General features: G+C 46.8%; 1 protein-coding gene across 1 annotated transcript in view; it reads right to left on the bottom strand.

Moving 5' to 3' along the window:
• RIBC2 (RIB43A domain with coiled-coils 2) overlaps positions 1–19,453 on the bottom strand; it is a 161,848-nt gene that overhangs the window by 63,914 nt on the left and 78,481 nt on the right. Inside the window, exon 2 of the mRNA XM_030215084.1 lies at positions 9,640–9,721. Coding sequence (XP_030070944.1) covers positions 9,640–9,721 — 82 coding nt within the window. The remainder of the gene's footprint in view (positions 1–9,639; positions 9,722–19,453) is intronic.

The raw sequence follows: 19,453 nt of genomic DNA, 5'->3' as shown, positions 1-19,453 counted from the left end.
CTTTCTATGCACAGTTCTCCATAACTGTCTGACAGAGCCAACTCTTTTTTAAGCCATTGTTCCAGCAGGTGCCCCAGTGATTTCTCGGGGATTGCTTCTGGCAGGCCGACAATTCGCAGGTTGCATCTCCGTGCTCTGTTCTCCATGTCTTCGATCTTATCTTGCTGTGCCTTGAGTTGATCCATCATCCGGGTGACATCTTGGGCACTCTGCGCCCTGGTATCTTCCAAAACTGAGATTCTGCTTTCCGCCTCTCCCAGTCGCTTCACTGTATCTGCCATGGTAGCTTCCAGGCTGCTCATTTGGCGTTCTAGTAGATCAAATCTTGGGTTAAGTGCGGCACTTACTGCCATGGTGATCTGAGCCAATTGTTTATCAGAGAAGTCCCCAAGCTTTTCAAGCTTCCCTTCTGCCATTTGGGCCCCTGTAGGTGGTGGGGGTTTTTTCCCCTTATCGTACTTAGTGCCGCTTCGGGTTGTACCAGCAGACTTAGGTCTCAGATATTGCTCCATACAGCACGTGTTTCACCCTTTATTGGGCTGAGCGCGCCAACTTTGTGGCGCGAGCACCCTTATCTGGGAGTGGTGAGTGAGCAGAATATCCCGTTACCAATGAGCGTTGCTGCTTCGCTTCCTATAGTGGTTTGGCTGCTGTAAGCTGGGTAACAATCTCCCAATTACATTTAATGTTGGCAAGTCTGTGCAGTAATATTGGTAGTGGCACAGTTCCTCTCCTCTGGCAACTGTTATCTTAGTTGTAAAGTTCAAGGGAACTGCTGTGGCGGACTTTCTTAGGTTACATGAGCCACCAGTACAGCACCTGTTTTCTTCACTATTGTGGGCTTAAGTTCACCTCTCCCCCCGATTATGGGGATTGTTGCAGAGCAGTCTAACTCTTTCATCAGGGCGGGGGAGGGGAAGAAGGGAGGTGTTATCAGCTAGGTAGCTCCTGCTTCTATCACCCCTTCAACCGCTCTTAAACCCAGCTCCGGATGATATCCGCCGCCCGCCGCTTACCCACGCTGCTGCCTCCCTTCTGCCCGTTCCGTTGTTCCTCCGGCCGCCATTTTGGATTGCGGGACACGCAGTGCGATTGCCTTCAACTGCGGCGCTATGGGGCGCGTTGGAAGAACCCCGAAGGTATCTTCTTGCCCTCGGGAGCTTCGGGCAGTGCTGGGTTGTTGCGGGGGGGGGGGGGGGGTCTAGCAGGCGGGGAGATGGGAGTCCCTCGCACGGTGTGGCAGAGCTCTCTAAACGGCGGCCATCTTCCCGCCCGCCTCCACCGGAAGTCCCTGTCTCTGCTATTAAATTGTTGCATCTCGTTTAAAGTACTTTTTAGTCCAAACAATTTTCATGAATTGAACAAAATAATCAGTGGATATGTGGACATCTGAAGGTCATTGATTCAAGACTGTACAATCTATAGGTACTGTCGCAAGTCTATAAAGATTCAGGGCAAAATGCTCAAAGGATTTATGCTCCTAACTTAATAGTTATGCTCGTAAATTGGCCTCTTTAGAAGTTTACTAGAGCTGAGTGCATACATTTTTACTCAAAATTTCATTAAACTCTTAAATTTAGGAACACAAAAAGTGGATGGCAACAGGGAAAGAAACAGAGCTTAGTACTGATTTTCAGTACTAGCCTCATAAATTAAGCTCATAAATCTAGGCAAACAAATGGCAGGCTTAAATTTATGCAGCAAAGGAAGTATATTGTGTTCATTCTATTAGGTCAGCTTCTTTGGTTATTGTAATTGTCATGAGACATTCATGTTTTTTTATACTTCTATATTTTCTGTACTTTTACATTGTATTTGTTTTAATTTTTAATTATGTTTATTATTTTGTGATTGTTTTTAGACTCCTGCTGCAGGCCCTTGTGACCAAAACACGATTTGTGTTGAGTCTTTTGAAGATTAAATAAACGTTGCAGCACCCTTGGTGTGGAACATCCTTTTTTTTTTTTTGGTCACCTCCGCTGTTTGTTTTAGGCTTAAATTTATGAGCAAAACTTTTAAGCTCCTAAATTAAGATGAATTTTCAGTTGAAACATATGCTCCGATGTTTGACTGGAAATAGGGCAGTTTATGAGCCCAACTTAGGAGCATAAATTTAGGAGCTCAACATTTTCTGAATATTGGGCACTCAATATCTGGAATGATCAATAATACGGAGCATGAAGCACTTCACTACATATGTCTAAGAGAATCACTATTCATTATGAGTTTTTGTTTCACAAGTCTTCAGTATAACATTGTTGTGGATCAGATTTTTCTTCATCTCAAGAAACAATGTTCCAGTTTGTTGGATTTTAAAGTTAGGTATAAAATATCATAAACATTTCCATGCCTAAGGTTATCTAGTACAGGTGGTTTACTCTGCATATAAACAAGCTATTTACATCAAGGATCTTCTCTTATTTCCATAAGCCACCACTTGTACCGATAGGATGAATTGTGTTCTTCCTTATTCTCAGAGTGGCTGAATAGGTCATGAATTGGGATGATTACCTAAGTAACATAATAAATGACGGCAGAAAAAGACCTGCATGGTCCATCCAGTCTGTCCAACAAGATAAACTCATATGTGCTACTTTTTGTGTATACCCTACATTGATTTGTACCTATCCTCTTCAGGGCACAGACCATATAAGTCTGCCCAGCACTATCCCCGCCTTTCAACCACCAGCCCCGCCTCCCACCACCGGCTCTGGCACAGACCGTATAAGTCTGCCCAGCACTATCCCCGCCTCCCGCCACCGGCTCTGCCACCCAATCTCGGCTAAGCTCCTTAGGATCCATTCCTTCTGAACAGGATTCCTTTATGTTTATCCCACGCGTGTTTGAATTCTGTTACCGTTTTCATTTCCACCACCTCCCGCGGGAGGGCATTCCAAGCATCCACTACTCTCTCCGTGAAAAAAATATGCACTTGATGCGCTAAAACATATACATAGTAACATAGTAGATGATAGCAGATAAAGACCTGCATGGGCAAAACGGGACCTCATCAGGAGCATAACATAAGTGTGCATGAAGTTTTGAGCATATGAATTACAGTGGGGGAAATAAGTATTTGATCCCTTGCTGATTTTGTAAGTTTGCCCACTGACAAAGACATGAGCAGCCCATAATTGAAGGGTAGGTTATTGGTAACAGTGAGAGATAGCACATCACAAATTAAATCCGGAAAATCACATTGTGGAAAGTATATGAATTTATTTGCATTCTGCAGAGGGAAATAAGTATTTGATCCCCCACCAACCAGTAAGAGATCTGGCCCCTACAGACCAGGTAGATGCTCCAAATCAACTCGTTACCTGCATGACAGACAGCTGTCGGCAATGGTCACCTGTATGAAAGACACCTGTCCACAGACTCAGTGAATCAGTCAGACTCTAACCTCTACAAAATGGCCAAGAGCAAGGAGCTGTCTAAGGATGTCAGGGACAAGATCATACACCTGCACAAGGCTGGAATGGGCTACAAAACCATCAGTAAGACGCTGGGCGAGAAGGAGACAACTGTTGGTGCCATAGTAAGAAAATGGAAGAAGTACAAAATGACTGTCAATCGACAAAGATCTGGGGCTCCACGCAAAATCTCACCTCGTGGGGTATCCTTGATCATGAGGAAGGTTAGAAATCAGCCTACAACTACAAGGGGGGAACTTGTCAATGATCTCAAGGCAGCTGGGACCACTGTCACCACGAAAACCATTGGTAACACATTACGACATAACGGATTGCAATCCTGCAGTGCCCGCAAGGTCCCCCTGCTCCGGAAGGCACATGTGACGGCCCGTCTGAAGTTTGCCAGTGAACACCTGGATGATGCCGAGAGTGATTGGGAGAAGGTGCTGTGGTCAGATGAGACAAAAATTGAGCTCTTTGGCATGAACTCAACTCGCCGTGTTTGGAGGAAGAGAAATGCTGCCTATGACCCAAAGAACACCGTCCCCACTGTCAAGCATGGAGGTGGAAATGTTATGTTTTGGGGGTGTTTCTCTGCTAAGGGCACAGGACTACTTCACCGCATCAATGGGAGAATGGATGGGGCCATGTACCGTACAATTCTGAGTGACAACCTCCTTCCCTCCGCCAGGGCCTTAAAAATGGGTCGTGGCTGGGTCTTCCAGCACGACAATGACCCAAAACATACAGCCAAGGCAACAAAGGAGTGGCTCAGGAAGAAGCACATTAGGGTCATGGAGTGGCCTAGCCAGTCACCAGACCTTAATCCCATTGAAAACTTATGGAGGGAGCTGAAGCTGCGAGTTGCCAAGCGACAGCCCAGAACTCTTAATGATTTAGAGATGATCTGCAAAGAGGAGTGGACCAAAATTCCTCCTGACATGTGTGCAAACCTCATCATCAACTACAGAAGACGTCTGACCGCTGTGCTTGCCAACAAGGGTTTTGCCACCAAGTATTAGGTCTTGTTTGCCAGAGGGATTAAATACTTATTTCCCTCTGCAGAATGCAAATAAATTCATATACTTTCCACAATGTGATTTTCCGGATTTAATTTGTGATGTGCTATCTCTCACTGTTACCAATAACCTACCCTTCAATTATGGGCTGCTCATGTCTTTGTCAGTGGGCAAACTTACAAAATCAGCAAGGGATCAAATACTTATTTCCCCCACTGTATCTAAATAATAATTTGTAACTCTGCTTCCATGGATGGCTGCCTGGCTGGGTTTGTAACAGCATACTGACGTCAGCTCGCCTCCAGCGTTCCCTTGCCTTCCCTCTGTGTCCCGCCCTTGCGTAAAGACGAAATGATGTCAGAGGAGGGCGGGACACAGAGGGAAGGCAAGGGAAGATTGGAGGTGACGCGAGCCCAGCCTGCTACCGCTGCGGATTTAAGATGATCTTTCCGCTGCTTTTGACACTGTCGATCACAGCATACTTCTCGATACCCTGTCCTCACTTGGATTCCAGGGCTCTGTCGTTTCCTGGTTCTCTTCCTACCTCTCCCTCCGCACCTTTAGTGTTCACTCTGGTGGATCCTCTTCTACTTCTATCCCTCTGCCTGTCGGCGTACCTCAGGGTTCTGTTCTTGGTCCCCTCCTCTTTTCTATCTACACTTCTTCCCTTGGTTCATTAATCTCATCCCATGGCTTTTCCTACCATCTCTATGCTGATGACTCCCAAATCTACCTTTCTACCCCTGATATCTCACCTTGCATCCAAACCAAAGTTTCAGCGTGCTTGTCTGACATTGCTGTCTGGATGTCTCAATGCCACCTGAAATTAAATATGACCAAAACCGAGCTTCTCATTTTCCCCCCCAAACCCACTTCCCCACTCCCCCCGTTTTCTATTTCTGTTGATGGCTCTCTCATTCTCCCTGTCTCCTCAGCTCGAAACCTTGGGGTCATCTTTGACTCTTCTCTCTCCTTCTCTGCTCATATCCAGCAGATTGCCAAGACCTGTCGTTTCTTTCTTTACAACATCCGTAAAATCCGCCCCTTTCTTTCCAAGCACTCTACCAAAACCCTCATCCACACCCTTGTCACCTCTCGTTTAGACTACTGCAATCTGCTTCTTGCTGGCCTCCCACTTAATCACCTCTCCCCTCTCCAGTCGGTTCAAAACTCTGCTGCCCGTCTCGTCTTCCGCCAGGGTCGCTTTACTCATACTACCCCTCTCCTCAAGACCCTTCACTGGCTCCCTATCCGTTTTCGCATCCTGTTCAAACTTCTTCTACTAACCTATAAATGTACTCACTCTGCTGCTCCCCAGTATCTCTCCACACTCGTCCTTCCCTATACCCCTTCCCGTGCACTCCGCTCCATGGATAAACCCTTCTTATCTGTTCCCTTCTCCACTACTGCCAACTCTAGACTTCGTGCCTTCTGTCTCGCTGCACCCTACGCCTGGAATAAACTTCCTGAGCCCCTACGTCTTGCCCCATCCTTGGCCACCTTTAAATCTAGACTGAAAGCCCACCTCTTTAACATTGCTTTTGACTTGTAACCACTCGCCTCCACCTACCCTTCTCTCTTCCTTCCCATTCACATTGATTTGATTTGCTTACTTTATTTATTTTTTGTCTATTAGATTGTAAGCTCTTTGAGCAGGGACTGTCTTTCTTCTATGTTTGTGCAGCGCTGCGTACGCCTTGTAGCGCTATAGAAATGCTAAATAGTAGTAGTAGTAGTGGCTATCAGGCAGGGCGGCAGGAAGGACAGATTCACTGGTTATTGAGGGGAAGGGAGAATTGCTGGACATGGATAGGATGGGAGGGCAGAGAACTGCTGGACATTGAGGGGATGGGAGGCGAGGAGAATCGCTGGACATGGAGGGGAGGCCAGAATCGCAGAACACGGAGGGGAGGGCAGGTCAGAGGAGCATCGCTGGACATGGAGGGGAGGGAGGAGAAATCGCTTAGAGAGCTTCCTAGGGCCTGTTTCATTTTTGACGAAACGGACTTTGTTGCTTGTGTACTATAAAACTGCTTTTTATTCATAAGAAAAATTACTAAAAAAAGGAAGATATTGTATTTAAAGTGACTGGCCAATGATGATTGCAAGTCTTGGTAGTGACTAAGTCTGTGTCAAAGCATTGAAGCACCACTGGTGATTTATGTGGCCTCTTTCCTCCATTTTTTAAATGTTTGTAACACATAAGTGTTCATCTAACCCACAATATTTGGTGATATGAAATGATTTTCACATAACGTTGTGGAGTGCTTGAGTTTGTAGATAAAGACCTTTCAAACGTTTGAATGTCTGTATCATATTACCCCTGTCTCTCCTTTCCTCCAAGGTATACATCTTCAGGTCCTCAAGTCTCTCCTCATATGTCTTGTGGAGCAAACCCCTTACCATTTTCATCACTTTTCTCTGAACCACTTTAAGTCATTTTACATCCTTAGCAAGATAAGGCCTCCAAAACTGAACATAATAGTCCAACCCCCGTTTACTAAGCTGCTGTACGCTAAAGCCGATACAGCCAATTCACTTTGAATGGGCTGTGTCGGCACTGCCATTTGGGAGCTGCTAGTAAACAGGAGGGGCCTCACCAACAACTTGTACTGGGGGCATCAATACTTTTCTGATGGTAATACCCCTCTCTATGCACCCCAGCATTCTTCTGGTCATGGCCATCACCTTGTTGCATTGTTTCGTCACCTTGAGATCCTCAGACACTGTCACCCCCCCAGTCCCTCTCCTGAGCTCAGTCTCAATCTCTCTCCTCATATCTGGTTCATCTCCTTTGGATTTCTGCACCCCTAGTGCATCACTCTGCACTTCTTCACATTACATTTTAACTGCAAGACCTTTGACCATTCTTTTCATTTTTGGAGATCTCTTCTCATGGTTTCTATTCTCTCTGGGGTATCCACTCTATTGGCTATCTTAGTGTCATCTTCAAAAATGCAAATTTTTCCTTCTAACCCTTCAGCAATGTCTCTCACAAATATATTAAACAGAATTGGCCCCAGTACCAAGCCCTGAAGCACTCCACTATTCACCTTCCTTTCCTCCGAGCAGATTCCATTTACCACCACCCTCTGTTGTCCAGTCAACCACAGTTTCCAATCCAGTTCACCACTTTGAGTCCTAAGTTCAGCCCTCTCAGCTTATTCACGAGTCTTCTGTGAGGAACTGTATTAAAGGCTTTGCTGAAATCCAAGTAGATTACATTTAGCGCATGTCCTTTATCCAGATCTTTTGTCACCCAGTCAAAGAAAATCAGATTTGTTTGGCAGGATTTTCCTTTGCTAAAGCCATGTTGCCTTGGATCCTGAGGAGCTGCATATTTATTTGAGCACCCTGTATTGTGTCTGCTCCTGCACTTCCCTGAGTTCCCCTGAAGCTGTACCAGGTTAGGTGGAAAAAGTGACAGCAGAAGCCAGACGGATGCTTGGGTACATTGGGAGAGGAATGGCCAGCAAAAAAAAAAAAAGGGAGGTGGCGATGCCTTTGTAAAAGTTTCTGGTGAGACATCATTTAGTGTACAATTCAGGAGTCTGCACCTTTAAAAAGATATAAACAGGGTGGAGTCGCCTCTCTCCCTCCAGCTCCCCCATAGGTCCAATGCCTCTCTCCCTTCCCTCCAGCCCCCCCCATAGGTCCAGCGCCTCTCTCCCTTCCCTCCCCTCCCCCCATGGTCCAGTACTTTCCTCCCTTCCTTCCAGCCAGCCCCCCCATGGGTCCAGCAGCCCCTACCTACTTTTTCAGTGCCTCCCATGGGTCCAGTGACTTTCTTCCTTCTTCTAGCCCCCCCCCCCCCCCCATAGGTCCACCGCCTCGCTCCCTTCCCTCCTACCAGCTCTCCCTTCTCCCTCTGATCCAGAACCTGTCTCCCTTCCCTCCAGCCTCCCATGGGTCCAGCACCTCTCTTCCTTCCAGCCCCTCTCAGGTCCAGCAGCCTCCTACCTGCATTTCCAGTGCCCCTCCTCCTGCAGGTCCAGCACCTTCCCCCACGGGACTGGCACTTTGTCTTCCTCCCCCACTACAGTAGTGCTCTCATGCAGCTGACAGCGATCTCCGACCTGCCTTCTGATGCAACTTCCTGTTTTTGCTAAACAGGAAGCAGAAGGCAGGACCTGGCAGAGAGAAGGCCCTGTTGCAGGCCTGTGGAGATCACAAGGTACTGAGGGAGGGAGGGAGGGAGGGAGGATGAAGGAAGGGCAAGCAGGCAGACACAGAGATGTGGGACCTGTGGGAGCAGTAATCACTTTTTTTTTTTTTTTTTTTACCATGGAAGCATAGCTTTTTACTGCTCCCACGGGGCGGTAAAATGTTTTGCTCCCCCACCCACTGTAAATGCTTTCTTTATTTTCTGTTACTGCAGATTTACCACAGCTCCCCATCCTTGTGTCATTCTGTAATCTGAGACAACAGAGAGATCTATATGACTTACCAAAGATCATGAGGAGAAACAGTGTGATTTGAACTAGACCACTAGTTCTCAGTGCATTGCTCTACTCTACTATTCCAGAGGGACATTGTGAGCAGAAGAGTTCTCTGGCTGGCCTGGCCATATGTGTAGGGGAAAGGGGGGGGATTCAGTCTGCCTGCTGAGAGGGTGAGAGACTAAGTGGGTCTTTTTTTCCCCCCATCTTTCCCTTATCCTCTTCTCATAGCAGAGAGATCTCCCTTCTCTTTCCCAGGAGCCCAGCCCAGTATCAGGCTTCTTCTCTATGTTGAGGGATGATCTGAACCTTTAACAAATGCAAGAAGGGATGCAATTTACTTGCTGGGAGGAGAATAGAAGGTGAGACAGGGAGATGGGAGGTTTGGGGTTGAGGCTACCCATGCCCCTTTCATTCTTGGGACCCTCCAGGTTAGATCATCATTCATGACCAACAGCAGTTCCAGGCTCTAGATCAATTCAGCGTATCTATTTTGAAAATGAATCACTATGAGCTGCAATTGCTGATTCAATCTAACACCTAACAGTGTTCCTTCAAAGGGTTTTCTCTATCCCAGCTGCAATTATAAGTGAGCAGATTACTACAAATTTGTAAGCATCAGTGTGTGCCATTTATTTCCTGGACATATTTCTCTGTATCCTATTACTTGCATTTATATTGAATGAATGCTTTAAGAGTTCTTTAATTTTTCATTAAATAGTAAAATGTAAAGTACTATATTATGTAAAAGAATGAAACATGACACACCATACAGTTCATGTCTTCTTTTTTCAGTTTCCTTCTGAATCTTCCTGTTGTTCACTTGGATATCCAAAGCATCTTTATCAATCTAATAAAAAATAAACACCAAGCTTGTGTCATGATTTTCTCTGCATTTTTCACATTAATCAGTCACTAATGGCCTTTAAGTGTCTTAAGTTGCAGTTTTCCCCTTGGAGAAAGATATTAATGTTCTTTTTTCCCCCCCTCACACTGAGAATGAGCTTTTATTCTCTAATCTTGTAAACAGAAGCACGAGTAACATCATTAGGGCTCTATGTTCTAACCCAGGGCCGCCAAGATGCAGAGCCAGGCCCGAGGCAAAGCCCCCCCCCCCCCCCCCCCCCCCCCCCCCCCAGGATTGCCCACCTGCCCGAACTGCAAATACCTTGTCTGGCAGGGATCCCGAGGACCCGCCAGCAAAATAGGTCTTCCTCCAGTGCTGCTCTTTCCTCTGCTGCATTGCCTGCCCCTACGGCTGCTTTTCAGTTTCAAAACTGAGCATGTGCGGCCTGAGGGGAAAAGCAGCCGCTTGGCAGGCAATACGGCAGAGTGAAGAGCAGCTCTGGAGGATGATCTCTTCTGTTTGCTTGCCATCCAAACCAGAGGTCCTGTTGTGTCTGCTCCTCTGGATCCTCCCCAGCCTCCAAGGGGCACCCAGCGCCGGAGTTCTCTCTTTCCTGCTCCTGTTGGGACACTATCACCCAGGTCCTGCCAGGAGAGAGAAAAAGAGGCTGAGGCCTGGGAAAGTTTGCCCCCCACCCTTCTCGGTGGCCCTGTTCTAACTCGTGAAACTGTTCATGGGTTAGTACTTGTTTCTGTGAAATTCAGCAGAGATACAGATGAGTTAAGTTACTCATAGGAGAATTCTATGCAATAAATGTGAAAAATCTGCATACAATATTTTCATATCTGCAAAGATTATTTTTAGGGTTTTGCATATAATTCTCCAGGGAGGTTTAATAGACAGGAGGAAATGAACTGACGTCAAAATGCTGAAACCAATTAGGTCTGCCTGAGTTTTTCCTTCCCCGCGCAGCCGTCATCCCTGTAAACTCAAAACAAAGCAAACAAATCTATGAGCTGCTGCATCTACGTTGTCGTTCCTTATTGTTGGTAGCATTTTTATTTAATCTCATTTATATTTTCAAACATGCCAGCTTGTGCAACATACGGATGTACACAGAGGAAGCATAAAAACGGGATAACTTTTCATAGGTAGAGTTGTAATTTGTTATAAACTTTAATCAGTGGTCAGTTGGAAGGGCTGGTTACAGGGACACCCTAGCACGTGTTAGATTCGTGCAGAGATTTTTCTCTCCTGGTAATGGGCCACTAAAACAGACATGTTGAGACTCAGGTGCTTAAGATTCAGAGTTTCTATCTATTTATTTATTATGACATTCATATCCCACATTTTAAAAATATTTCATGTATTAAAAAAGGAGGAAGGAAGACCAAACTACAGCCAGAATTATTAAAAATTGAAGGTGAAGGAAGCTATTAGAGCTAAAAGAAAATCCTTCAGAATATGGAAGAAGGATCCAACTGAAAAAAATAGAAAACAGCATAAGGAATGGCAAGTTAAATGCAAAGTGCTGATAAAGGAAAAGCGAGACAAAAATACATAGTAAAACTTTTTTTGGCATATTAAAAGCAAGAAGATGGCAAAAGAATCAGTTGGACCGCTAGATGACCAAGGGGTAAAAAGGGCACTCAGGGAAGATAAGGCCATAGCGGAGAGATTAAATAATTCTTTGCTTCGGTCTTCACGGAAGAAGATGTGGGAGAGATACCGGTACCAGAAATGGTATTCAATGCTGACGAGTTAGAGAAACTGAATCAAATCTCTGTAACCTGGAAGATGTAACGGGGCAATTTGACAAGTTGACAAATCGCCTGGAACAGATGGTATACATCACAGAATATTGATAGAATTGAAAAATGAACTTGCAGAACTATTATTAGTAATATGTAATTTATCTTTAAAATCAAGCATGGTACCAGGAGATTGGAGGGTGGCCAATTGTAATAAAAGTGAATTTTAAAGATTGTTTTTCAACTCTGTCTTGACCGACGTACACTCGGGGTCTGTATTGTTGATTAGAAGTAATTCTGTTTAAAAATGATTGTAACTTTGATTGTGTGAAAATGGAATGCAGAAGATAAGACACAGCTCAAATTAATTTGGTATGCAAAGAGGAGGATGGTGCTTGTTTTCGGAGTTCAGCCTGGCCACCTGAACTTGGAAAACATGTGACCATGTTCCCACAGTATGGCTTGTTTACCTAAACAGAGAAGCATTCCGTAATTTTCCTTAGCTCTGAATATGAGTTCTAAGCCTTATAAAAAGGGGAGTTTCTTTTAGTGAAATTGGGAGCTCATCTGTGAGTAACGTACAAACTGTGCAGAGAACCTTGTTCCTGGTCAAAGAAGCTCCTGGCTCTCGCTGTGAACCGGGCCCCCCCCCCCCCCCCAAGTTGATGTTAAGAGCCTGGATGATGTAAGGACCAGTGATGTTGTATGTATAGTGTATTATTGCTTCTTTTCCTGGTCTAAGAACTCTTAGCATTGCTTAGATGTAGAAACCAGTGATGTAATGATTGTTTATATAGCTAATCATTGTGTGCATATAGCTAATCATTGTATATATATTAATCATTGTAGATTTTAGCACCTCTAATAAAGGCCTCATTTACCTAATACGAACCCAAAAGAATCCACAGTAATTATTGAGTAGTCTGTGTTAGCGAGACAGGCTGTAAATCCATAGCAGTACACCAATGTAATGCTGATTTTTTAAAAGGGCTCCAGAGGTGATCCAGGAAATTACAGACCAGTGAGCCTGTCAATGCTGGGCAAAATGACAGAATATTACAAAGAACAAAAATTACAGAGCATATACATAAGCATGGATTAATGAGAGAAAGCCAACATTTAGTGAAGGGAAATCTTGCCTCATCAATCTAGTACATTTTTTTGAAGGGGTGAGCAAACGTGGATAAAGGTGAGCAGGTCGATATTGTGTATCTGGATTTTCAAAAGGCATTTGACAAAGTACCTCATTAAAGACTACAGAGGAAACTGGAGAGTTATGGGATAGGAAGTAGTGTTCTAGGATAAGCAGCATAAAATATATTCCAGGTACTTGTGACCTGGATTGGCCACTGTTGGAAACAGGATGCTGGGCTTGATGGACGTTTGGTCTGTCCCAGTATGGAAAAACTTATGTACTTATGAACAGGTAGATGTGAATCGCTTGTTTACTCTTCCAAAAATACTAGGACTAGGGGGCACACAATGAAACCACAAAGTAGTAAATTTAAAACAAATTGGAGAAAATGTTTCTTCACTCAACGTGTAATTAAACTCTGGAATTCGTTGCCAGAGAATTTGGTAAAAGCAGTTAGTTTAGTGGGGTTTAAAAAAGGTTTGGATATCTTGCTAAAATAAAAGTCCATAAGCTATTTTTTTTTTATAAATCTTGTTTATTAATAAAGAGCAATAACCTCATAACATCTACAAAACCATACAATGTACAATAAAGGTATTCAGAAGTCAGTTGTTATTTTACAAGTTTTTTGTTTTTGTTTCCCCCCCCCCCCCCCTTAATCTCACTTCCCCCTCCCTCTCACTTCCCTCCCCTCTTCAGGAATTCAGTATTCTGCTCCTAGCCACTGGAGTTAAAGTGTCCCAGAAAGGGGCCCAAGTTTGACAAAATAGGTCTCCTTTTTTGGAAGCTAAATTGGATATGGCTCTACACTCAAGGGAGCATGTATAAATCATTGTAGAACGCCACTGGGCCAGCGTGGGGGTCTCCGGTCGAAGCCAATGTTGCAGAATCACCTTTTTCCCCATCAAAGTTGCTCTTTGGAGGAATGCCTTTAGTCCTGTCCTTGTTTGCCCTTGAGTGGTAAATCCATCAAAAAGTTGTTTTGGGGAAAGTTGCCATTTAGTTCTCCACATGCCAGATACATGCGTCCCCATAACCCTCCAAAACTTTTGTACTCCAGGACAGGACCAAAACATGTGTCCCAAATGTGCCTCTCCTGCCCCACACTTCATGCAATTGTCTGTTTACCGCAAGGTGGCCCGATAGGCTCTCTTCGGTGAAACATGGAGACAAAAAATAAACTTATACTGTATTTCCCACCAGCCCACGTTCTCTGTAAACTTGTAAGTCCTTGCAAGACAGATTTGAAGGTGCTCCGTTGGTATTTGTACTCCCAACTCCTTATTCCATTGCTGCGCAACCTGTTCAAAGTCATATTGTTTTGTATGTTCTCTTAAATAAGCATGGAAATATTTTAAGGGAATGCGAGACTGCGACTCAAGTCCACGCATTTCATTAAATCGTTCCCATACTTCCAGAGTCAGGAACTGTTTAGGCAAAGAATTAACATAATGACTAAGTTGTAGATACGCAAAAATGTCTCGTTCTTTCAGCTTATATTATTTATTTATTATTTATTTATTGCATTTGTATCCCACATTTTCCCACCTTTTTGCAGGCTCAATGTGGCTTACAGTGCATCGTTATGGCTTTCGCCTTAACAGATTTGGTACCAGTTTGTATTACATAGCGAAGAGATTGAGCATGATAAGATTAACAAATTAAATACTAGTTTGTATTGCAAAGCATGCCAGGATAAGCATGATAAGATTAGCAAACGAATATAAGAGGTAAGCAGTTCCACGTGTAGGTACATATAGGTCTAGAGCTGGAGGATTATTACATTTACGATTCTTGATTATTGTGGTATTCCTTGTTGAAGAGGTAGGTCTTTAGAGATTTACGAAAGTTGGTTAGATCGTGGATAGTTTTAAGGTTAAGAGGTAGTGCATTCCATTGCTGCGTGCTCAGGTAGGAAAAACTTGACGCGTGCGTTTGTTTGTATTTTAGGCCTTTACAGCTAGGGAAGTGAAGGTTCAGGAATGTGCGGGATGATTTTTTAGCGTTCCTGAGGGGTAAATCTACTAGGTCTAGCATGTAGGCTGGGGCATCTCCGTGAATGATTTTGTGAGTGAGGGTGCATATCTTGAACGTAATACGTTCTTTAAGTGGAAGCCAGTGTAGTTTTTCTCTTAGGGGTTTTGCACTTTCATATTTTGTTTTACCATATATGAGTCTGGCTGCAGTATTCTGGGCTGTTTGAAGTTTCTTCATGATTTGCTCTTTACACCCAGCGTATAGTGCGTTGAAGTAGTCTAGGTGGCTCAGCACCATTGATTGTACTAGGTTGCGGAAGATGGTTCTTGGGAAAAAAGGTCTTACTCTTTTAACTACTACTACTACTATTTAACATTTCTAAAGCGCTACCAGGGTTGCGCAGCGCTGTACAAAGGACAGTCCCTGCTCAAAGGAGCTTACAATCTAAAGGACAAAAAGTGCAGTCAATCAAGATTGAGGCAGTCTAGACTTCCTGGATAGAGGTACAATGGTTAGGTGCCGAAAGAGACATTGAAGAGGTGGGCTTTGAGCAAGGATTTGAAGATGGGTAGGGAAGGGGCATGGCGTATGGGCTCAGGGAGTTTATTCCAAGCATAGGGTGAGGCGAGGCAGAAAGGGCGGATGTGGAGTTGGCGGTGGTGGAGAAGGGTACTGAGAGGAGGGATTTGTCCTGTGAGCGGAGGTTACGGGTAGGAGCGTAAGGGGAGATGAGGTTAGAGAGGTAGTGAGGGGCTGCAGATTGAGTGCATTTGTAGGTTAGTAGGAGAAGCCAGTGAAGTGACTTGAGGAGAGGGGTGATATGAGCATATCGGTCTAGGCGGAAGATAAGACGCGCAGCAGAGTTCTGAATGGATTGAAGGGGGGATAGGTGGTTAAGTGGGAGGCTGCAGTAGTCAAGGCGAGAGGTAATGAGAGACTGGATGAGAGTTCGGGTGGTGTGCTCAGAGAGGAAAGGGCGAATTTTGCTGATGTTATAGAGAAAGAAGTGACAGGTCTTGGCTGTCTGCTGGATATGGGCAGAGAAGGAGAGGGAGGAGTCGAAGATGACTCCGAGCTTGCGGGCAGATGAGACGGGGAGGATGAGGGTGTTATCGACTGAAATAGAGAGTGGAGGGAGAGGAGAAGTGGGTTTGGGTGGAAAGACAATGAGCTCGGTCTTGGCCATGTTCAGTTTCAGATGGCAGTTGGGCATCCAGGCAGCAATGTCGGATAAGCAGGCCGATACTTTGGCCTGGGTTTCCGCAGTGATGTCTGGTGTGGAGAGATAAAGCTGGGTGTTATCAGCATAAAGATGATATTGGAAACCATCAGATGAGATCAGTGAGCCCAGGGAAGAGGTGTAAATTGAAAAAAGAATGGGTCCAAGGACAGATCCCTGAGGAACTCCAACAGAGAGCGGGATGGGGGTGGAGGAAGATCCATGAGAATGTACTCTGAAGGTACGGTGGGAGAGATAAGAGGAGAACCAGGAGAGGACAGAGCCCTGGAACCCAAATGAGGATAGTGTAGCAAGAAGTAAATTATGATTGACAGTGTTAAAAGCGGCGGATAGGTCGAGGAGGCTGAGGATGGAGTAGTGTCCTTTGGATTTGGCAAGGAACAGGTCATTACAGACTTTATAGAGTGCCATTTCTGTCGAGTGTAGAGGGCGAAAACCAGATTGAAGCGGAGCGAGGATGGCATGAGAGGAGAGAAAATCAAGGCAGCGGCTTGAACGGCACGTTCAAGTATCTTGGAGAGGAAGGGTAGGAGGGAGATGGGGCGGTAGTTGGAAGGGCAGGTAGGGTCTACTGATGGTTTTTTGAGGAGTGGTGTGACTACAGCATGCTTGAAGGAGTCAGGGACAGTTGCAGTAGAGAGAGAGAGGTTGAGGATATGACAGATGGGGGGGGGGGAGGGTGACAGTAGGAGAGATGGTGTTTAGTAAGTTAGTGGGGATGGAATCAGAGGAACAGGTGGTGCATTTCGAGGAGGAAAGAAGGTGGGCAGTTTCCTCCTCAGTGATATCAGGAAAAGAAGAGAAGGAGGTCTGGGTTGGTTGGTTGAGGGAGTGGGTTAAAGGGTGAAAAGGAAGAGGTGGCTTGGTAGTGAATTCGAGGTTGATCTTCTGCACCTTGTCGCGGAAGTAGTCAGTCAGTGATTGAGGAGAGAGTGGGGGGGGAGGGGTGGGAGCGGAGGGCACTTTGAGGAATGAGTTACAGGTGGCGAAGACACGACGAGGGTTGGAGCCGAGAGAATTAGTCAATTGGGTGTAATAGTCCTGTTTGGCAAGGAATAGGGAGTACTGGAAGGAGGATAGCATGAATTTGTAATGAATGAAGTCACTATGGGTGCGAGATTTCCTCCAGAGGCTTTCAGCAGATCGGGCGCAGGAGTGAAGGTATCGGATGCAAGGGGTCAGCCAGGGCTGGGGATTATAACGCCTTGTGGGACGGGAGATGGATGGTGCAAGGGTGTCCAGAGCAGAGGAGAGAGTGGCATTGTAAGTAGAGACAGCCTTGTCGACAGACTCGGAGGACATCATGGACGGGAGGAGATTAGAGATAATAGAGGATAAGGTGGGAGGGTCGACAGCCTGGAGATTCCTGAAAGTAGTGGTTAGTGTTGGGCGGGACTGAGGGGGAGGGTGATGAAGTGTGAAGGTGTTTGTGCAGTGCTGCGTATGCCTTGTAGCGCTATAGAAATGCTAAATAGTAGTAGTAGTAGTAGGTGATCAGAGAGGAAGAGCAGAGGTGCAGAAATTGGAGGGTGAGCAGGTAGAGGAGAGGACAAGGTCAAGACAATGGCCAGTTTGGTGAGTAGGGGTGGTGGAGCTCAGCTGGAGGTTGAAGGAGGATGTCAGAGTGAGGAACTGAGAAGCGTAAGAGTCAGATGGGTCGTCAGCGTGCATGTTAAAGTCTCCAAGAATGAGGGACGGAGATGAGGGTTCAAGAAAAACAGAGAGCCAGGCATTGAAGTCAGTAAGGAAGGAAGAGGGGGACTTATCAGGGGGGTGGTAAATGACTGCAACTCTGAGTGGCAGCGGGTAGAATAGATGGATGGAGTGAACTTCAAAGGATGAGAAGCAATGAGACTGCGGTAGGAGGAGGGGTTGAAAACTACAGGAGGGCGAAAGTAAAAACCCGACGCCTCCTCCGAGGCCAACTGGCCGGGGAGTATGGGAGAAAAGATAACCTCCATGGCATAGGGCCGCGACTGAGGCAGAGTCATCGGGGGTGAGCCAGGTTTCAGTTAGGGCGACTAAGAGGGTGCAAGGCAAGGAGCTCCGCTGAAGATCGGGTCTCCAGCGCTCCCCACTGCCTTGCACTCGAACCGCCGACGTGCTCCCCGGGAGCGAGTCAGAGAGAGGAGCAGAGGAGTCCCCCCAGTGCTCCGCGATCCCCCCCCCCCCCTCAGAAGAGCTGGAGGCACGAATCGACGGGCCATCGCTGTGAGGCGGCCACGTGCTGTCGGCCGCTGGGCGCTGAGTTCGCCGGCGAGTCCGGGTCAGCCACCGCGCTCCCCGGCAGGAACTGCCCGGGACCGGTGAGAGCTCCGCGAGACCCGGGTGAGCCAGAGCGAGCTCACCCGCAGCCTCGTGGCGCGCACCTGACCTTGTGGCGCGGCCCGACCCATCCCAGGCGACCCACCGCACCACTGCGGCGCTCCTGATCCCGGCGGCCTGACGCCCACGCTGCCCGTCCTCCCACGGCCTGCACCCATCGCGGTGCCAAGTCCTCGCCCAGCTGCTCTGCAGGAACCGAGTTGCCCAGCTTGCTCCCGTCCACCCTCCCCAGCTCCTCCTTGCTTGCTTGCTTGCCTGCTCCTAACCATCTGCTCCAGCGTGTTCCAGTTTCTTCCAGTCCTGCTGGCTCCAGTTCATCTGCTCCAGTGTCTTCCAGTCCGCCTGATCCAGCTCCTCCTTGCCTGCTCCTATCCATCTGCTCCAGCGTGCTCCAGTTCATCTGCTCCAGCGTGTTCCATCTGCTCCAGCGTGTCCCAGTTTCTTCCAGCCCTGCTGGCTCCAGTTCATCTGCTCCAGTGTCTTTCAGTCCGCCTGATCCAGCTCCTCCTTGCCTGTTCCTATCCATCTGCTCCAGCGTGTTCCATCTGCTCCAGCGTGTTCTGGTTTCTTCCAGGCCTCCTATCCATCTGTTCCCAGCTTGTTCCTGTCCACTGATCCAGCCTTCCCCCTGCTATCCAGTCCACTGATCCAGCCTTCACCCTGCGTGTTCCAGTCCATCGACTCCAGTGTGTTCCACTCCGCAGACCCAGCTTTCCTCCTGCGTGTTCCAGTCCATCAACTCCAGTGTGTTCCCGTGTGCTCCAGTGTGTTCCAGTCCCCGTTCCAGTCTGCCTGATCCAGATTCTTCCTGCTTGCGATCCCAGCCTGTTCCAGTCCACCGATCCAGCTTACTCCCAGCCTGTTCCAGCCCATCGTCTCCAGTGTGGTCCAGTCCGCCTGATCCAGACTCTCCACCCAACTGCTCCAGCGTGTTCCAGTCCTCCTATTCCCAGCTTGTTTCAGTCTGGCGATCCAGCTTACCCCCTGCTTGTTCCAGTCCATCGACTCCAGTGTGTTTCAGTCTGCTCCAGTCCGTCTATTCCAACTTGTTCCAGTTCATCTGCTCCAGCCTTCCCCAGCATGTTCCAACTTGTTGTTCCAGCTTGTTCCAGCCTGCCCCAACTTGTTCCATCCGTTCCTGCATGACCAGCCTGTGCCAGTCCGTCTGTTCCAGCGTATCTGTTCCAGCTTGTTATGACTTGTTCCAACCTGCTCCAGACTGTTCCAGCTTGTTCCAGCTTGCTCCTGTCCATCTCGTTCCGACTTGCTACGACTTGTTCCAGCCGGTTCCAGCTTGCTCCTGTCCA

Source organism: Microcaecilia unicolor, chromosome 9 (genome assembly GCF_901765095.1).
Source record: "Microcaecilia unicolor chromosome 9, aMicUni1.1, whole genome shotgun sequence".
In the NCBI taxonomy this organism is placed as follows: Eukaryota; Metazoa; Chordata; class Amphibia; order Gymnophiona; family Siphonopidae; genus Microcaecilia; species Microcaecilia unicolor.
This window is presented reverse-complemented; position numbering and strand designations above follow the sequence as displayed.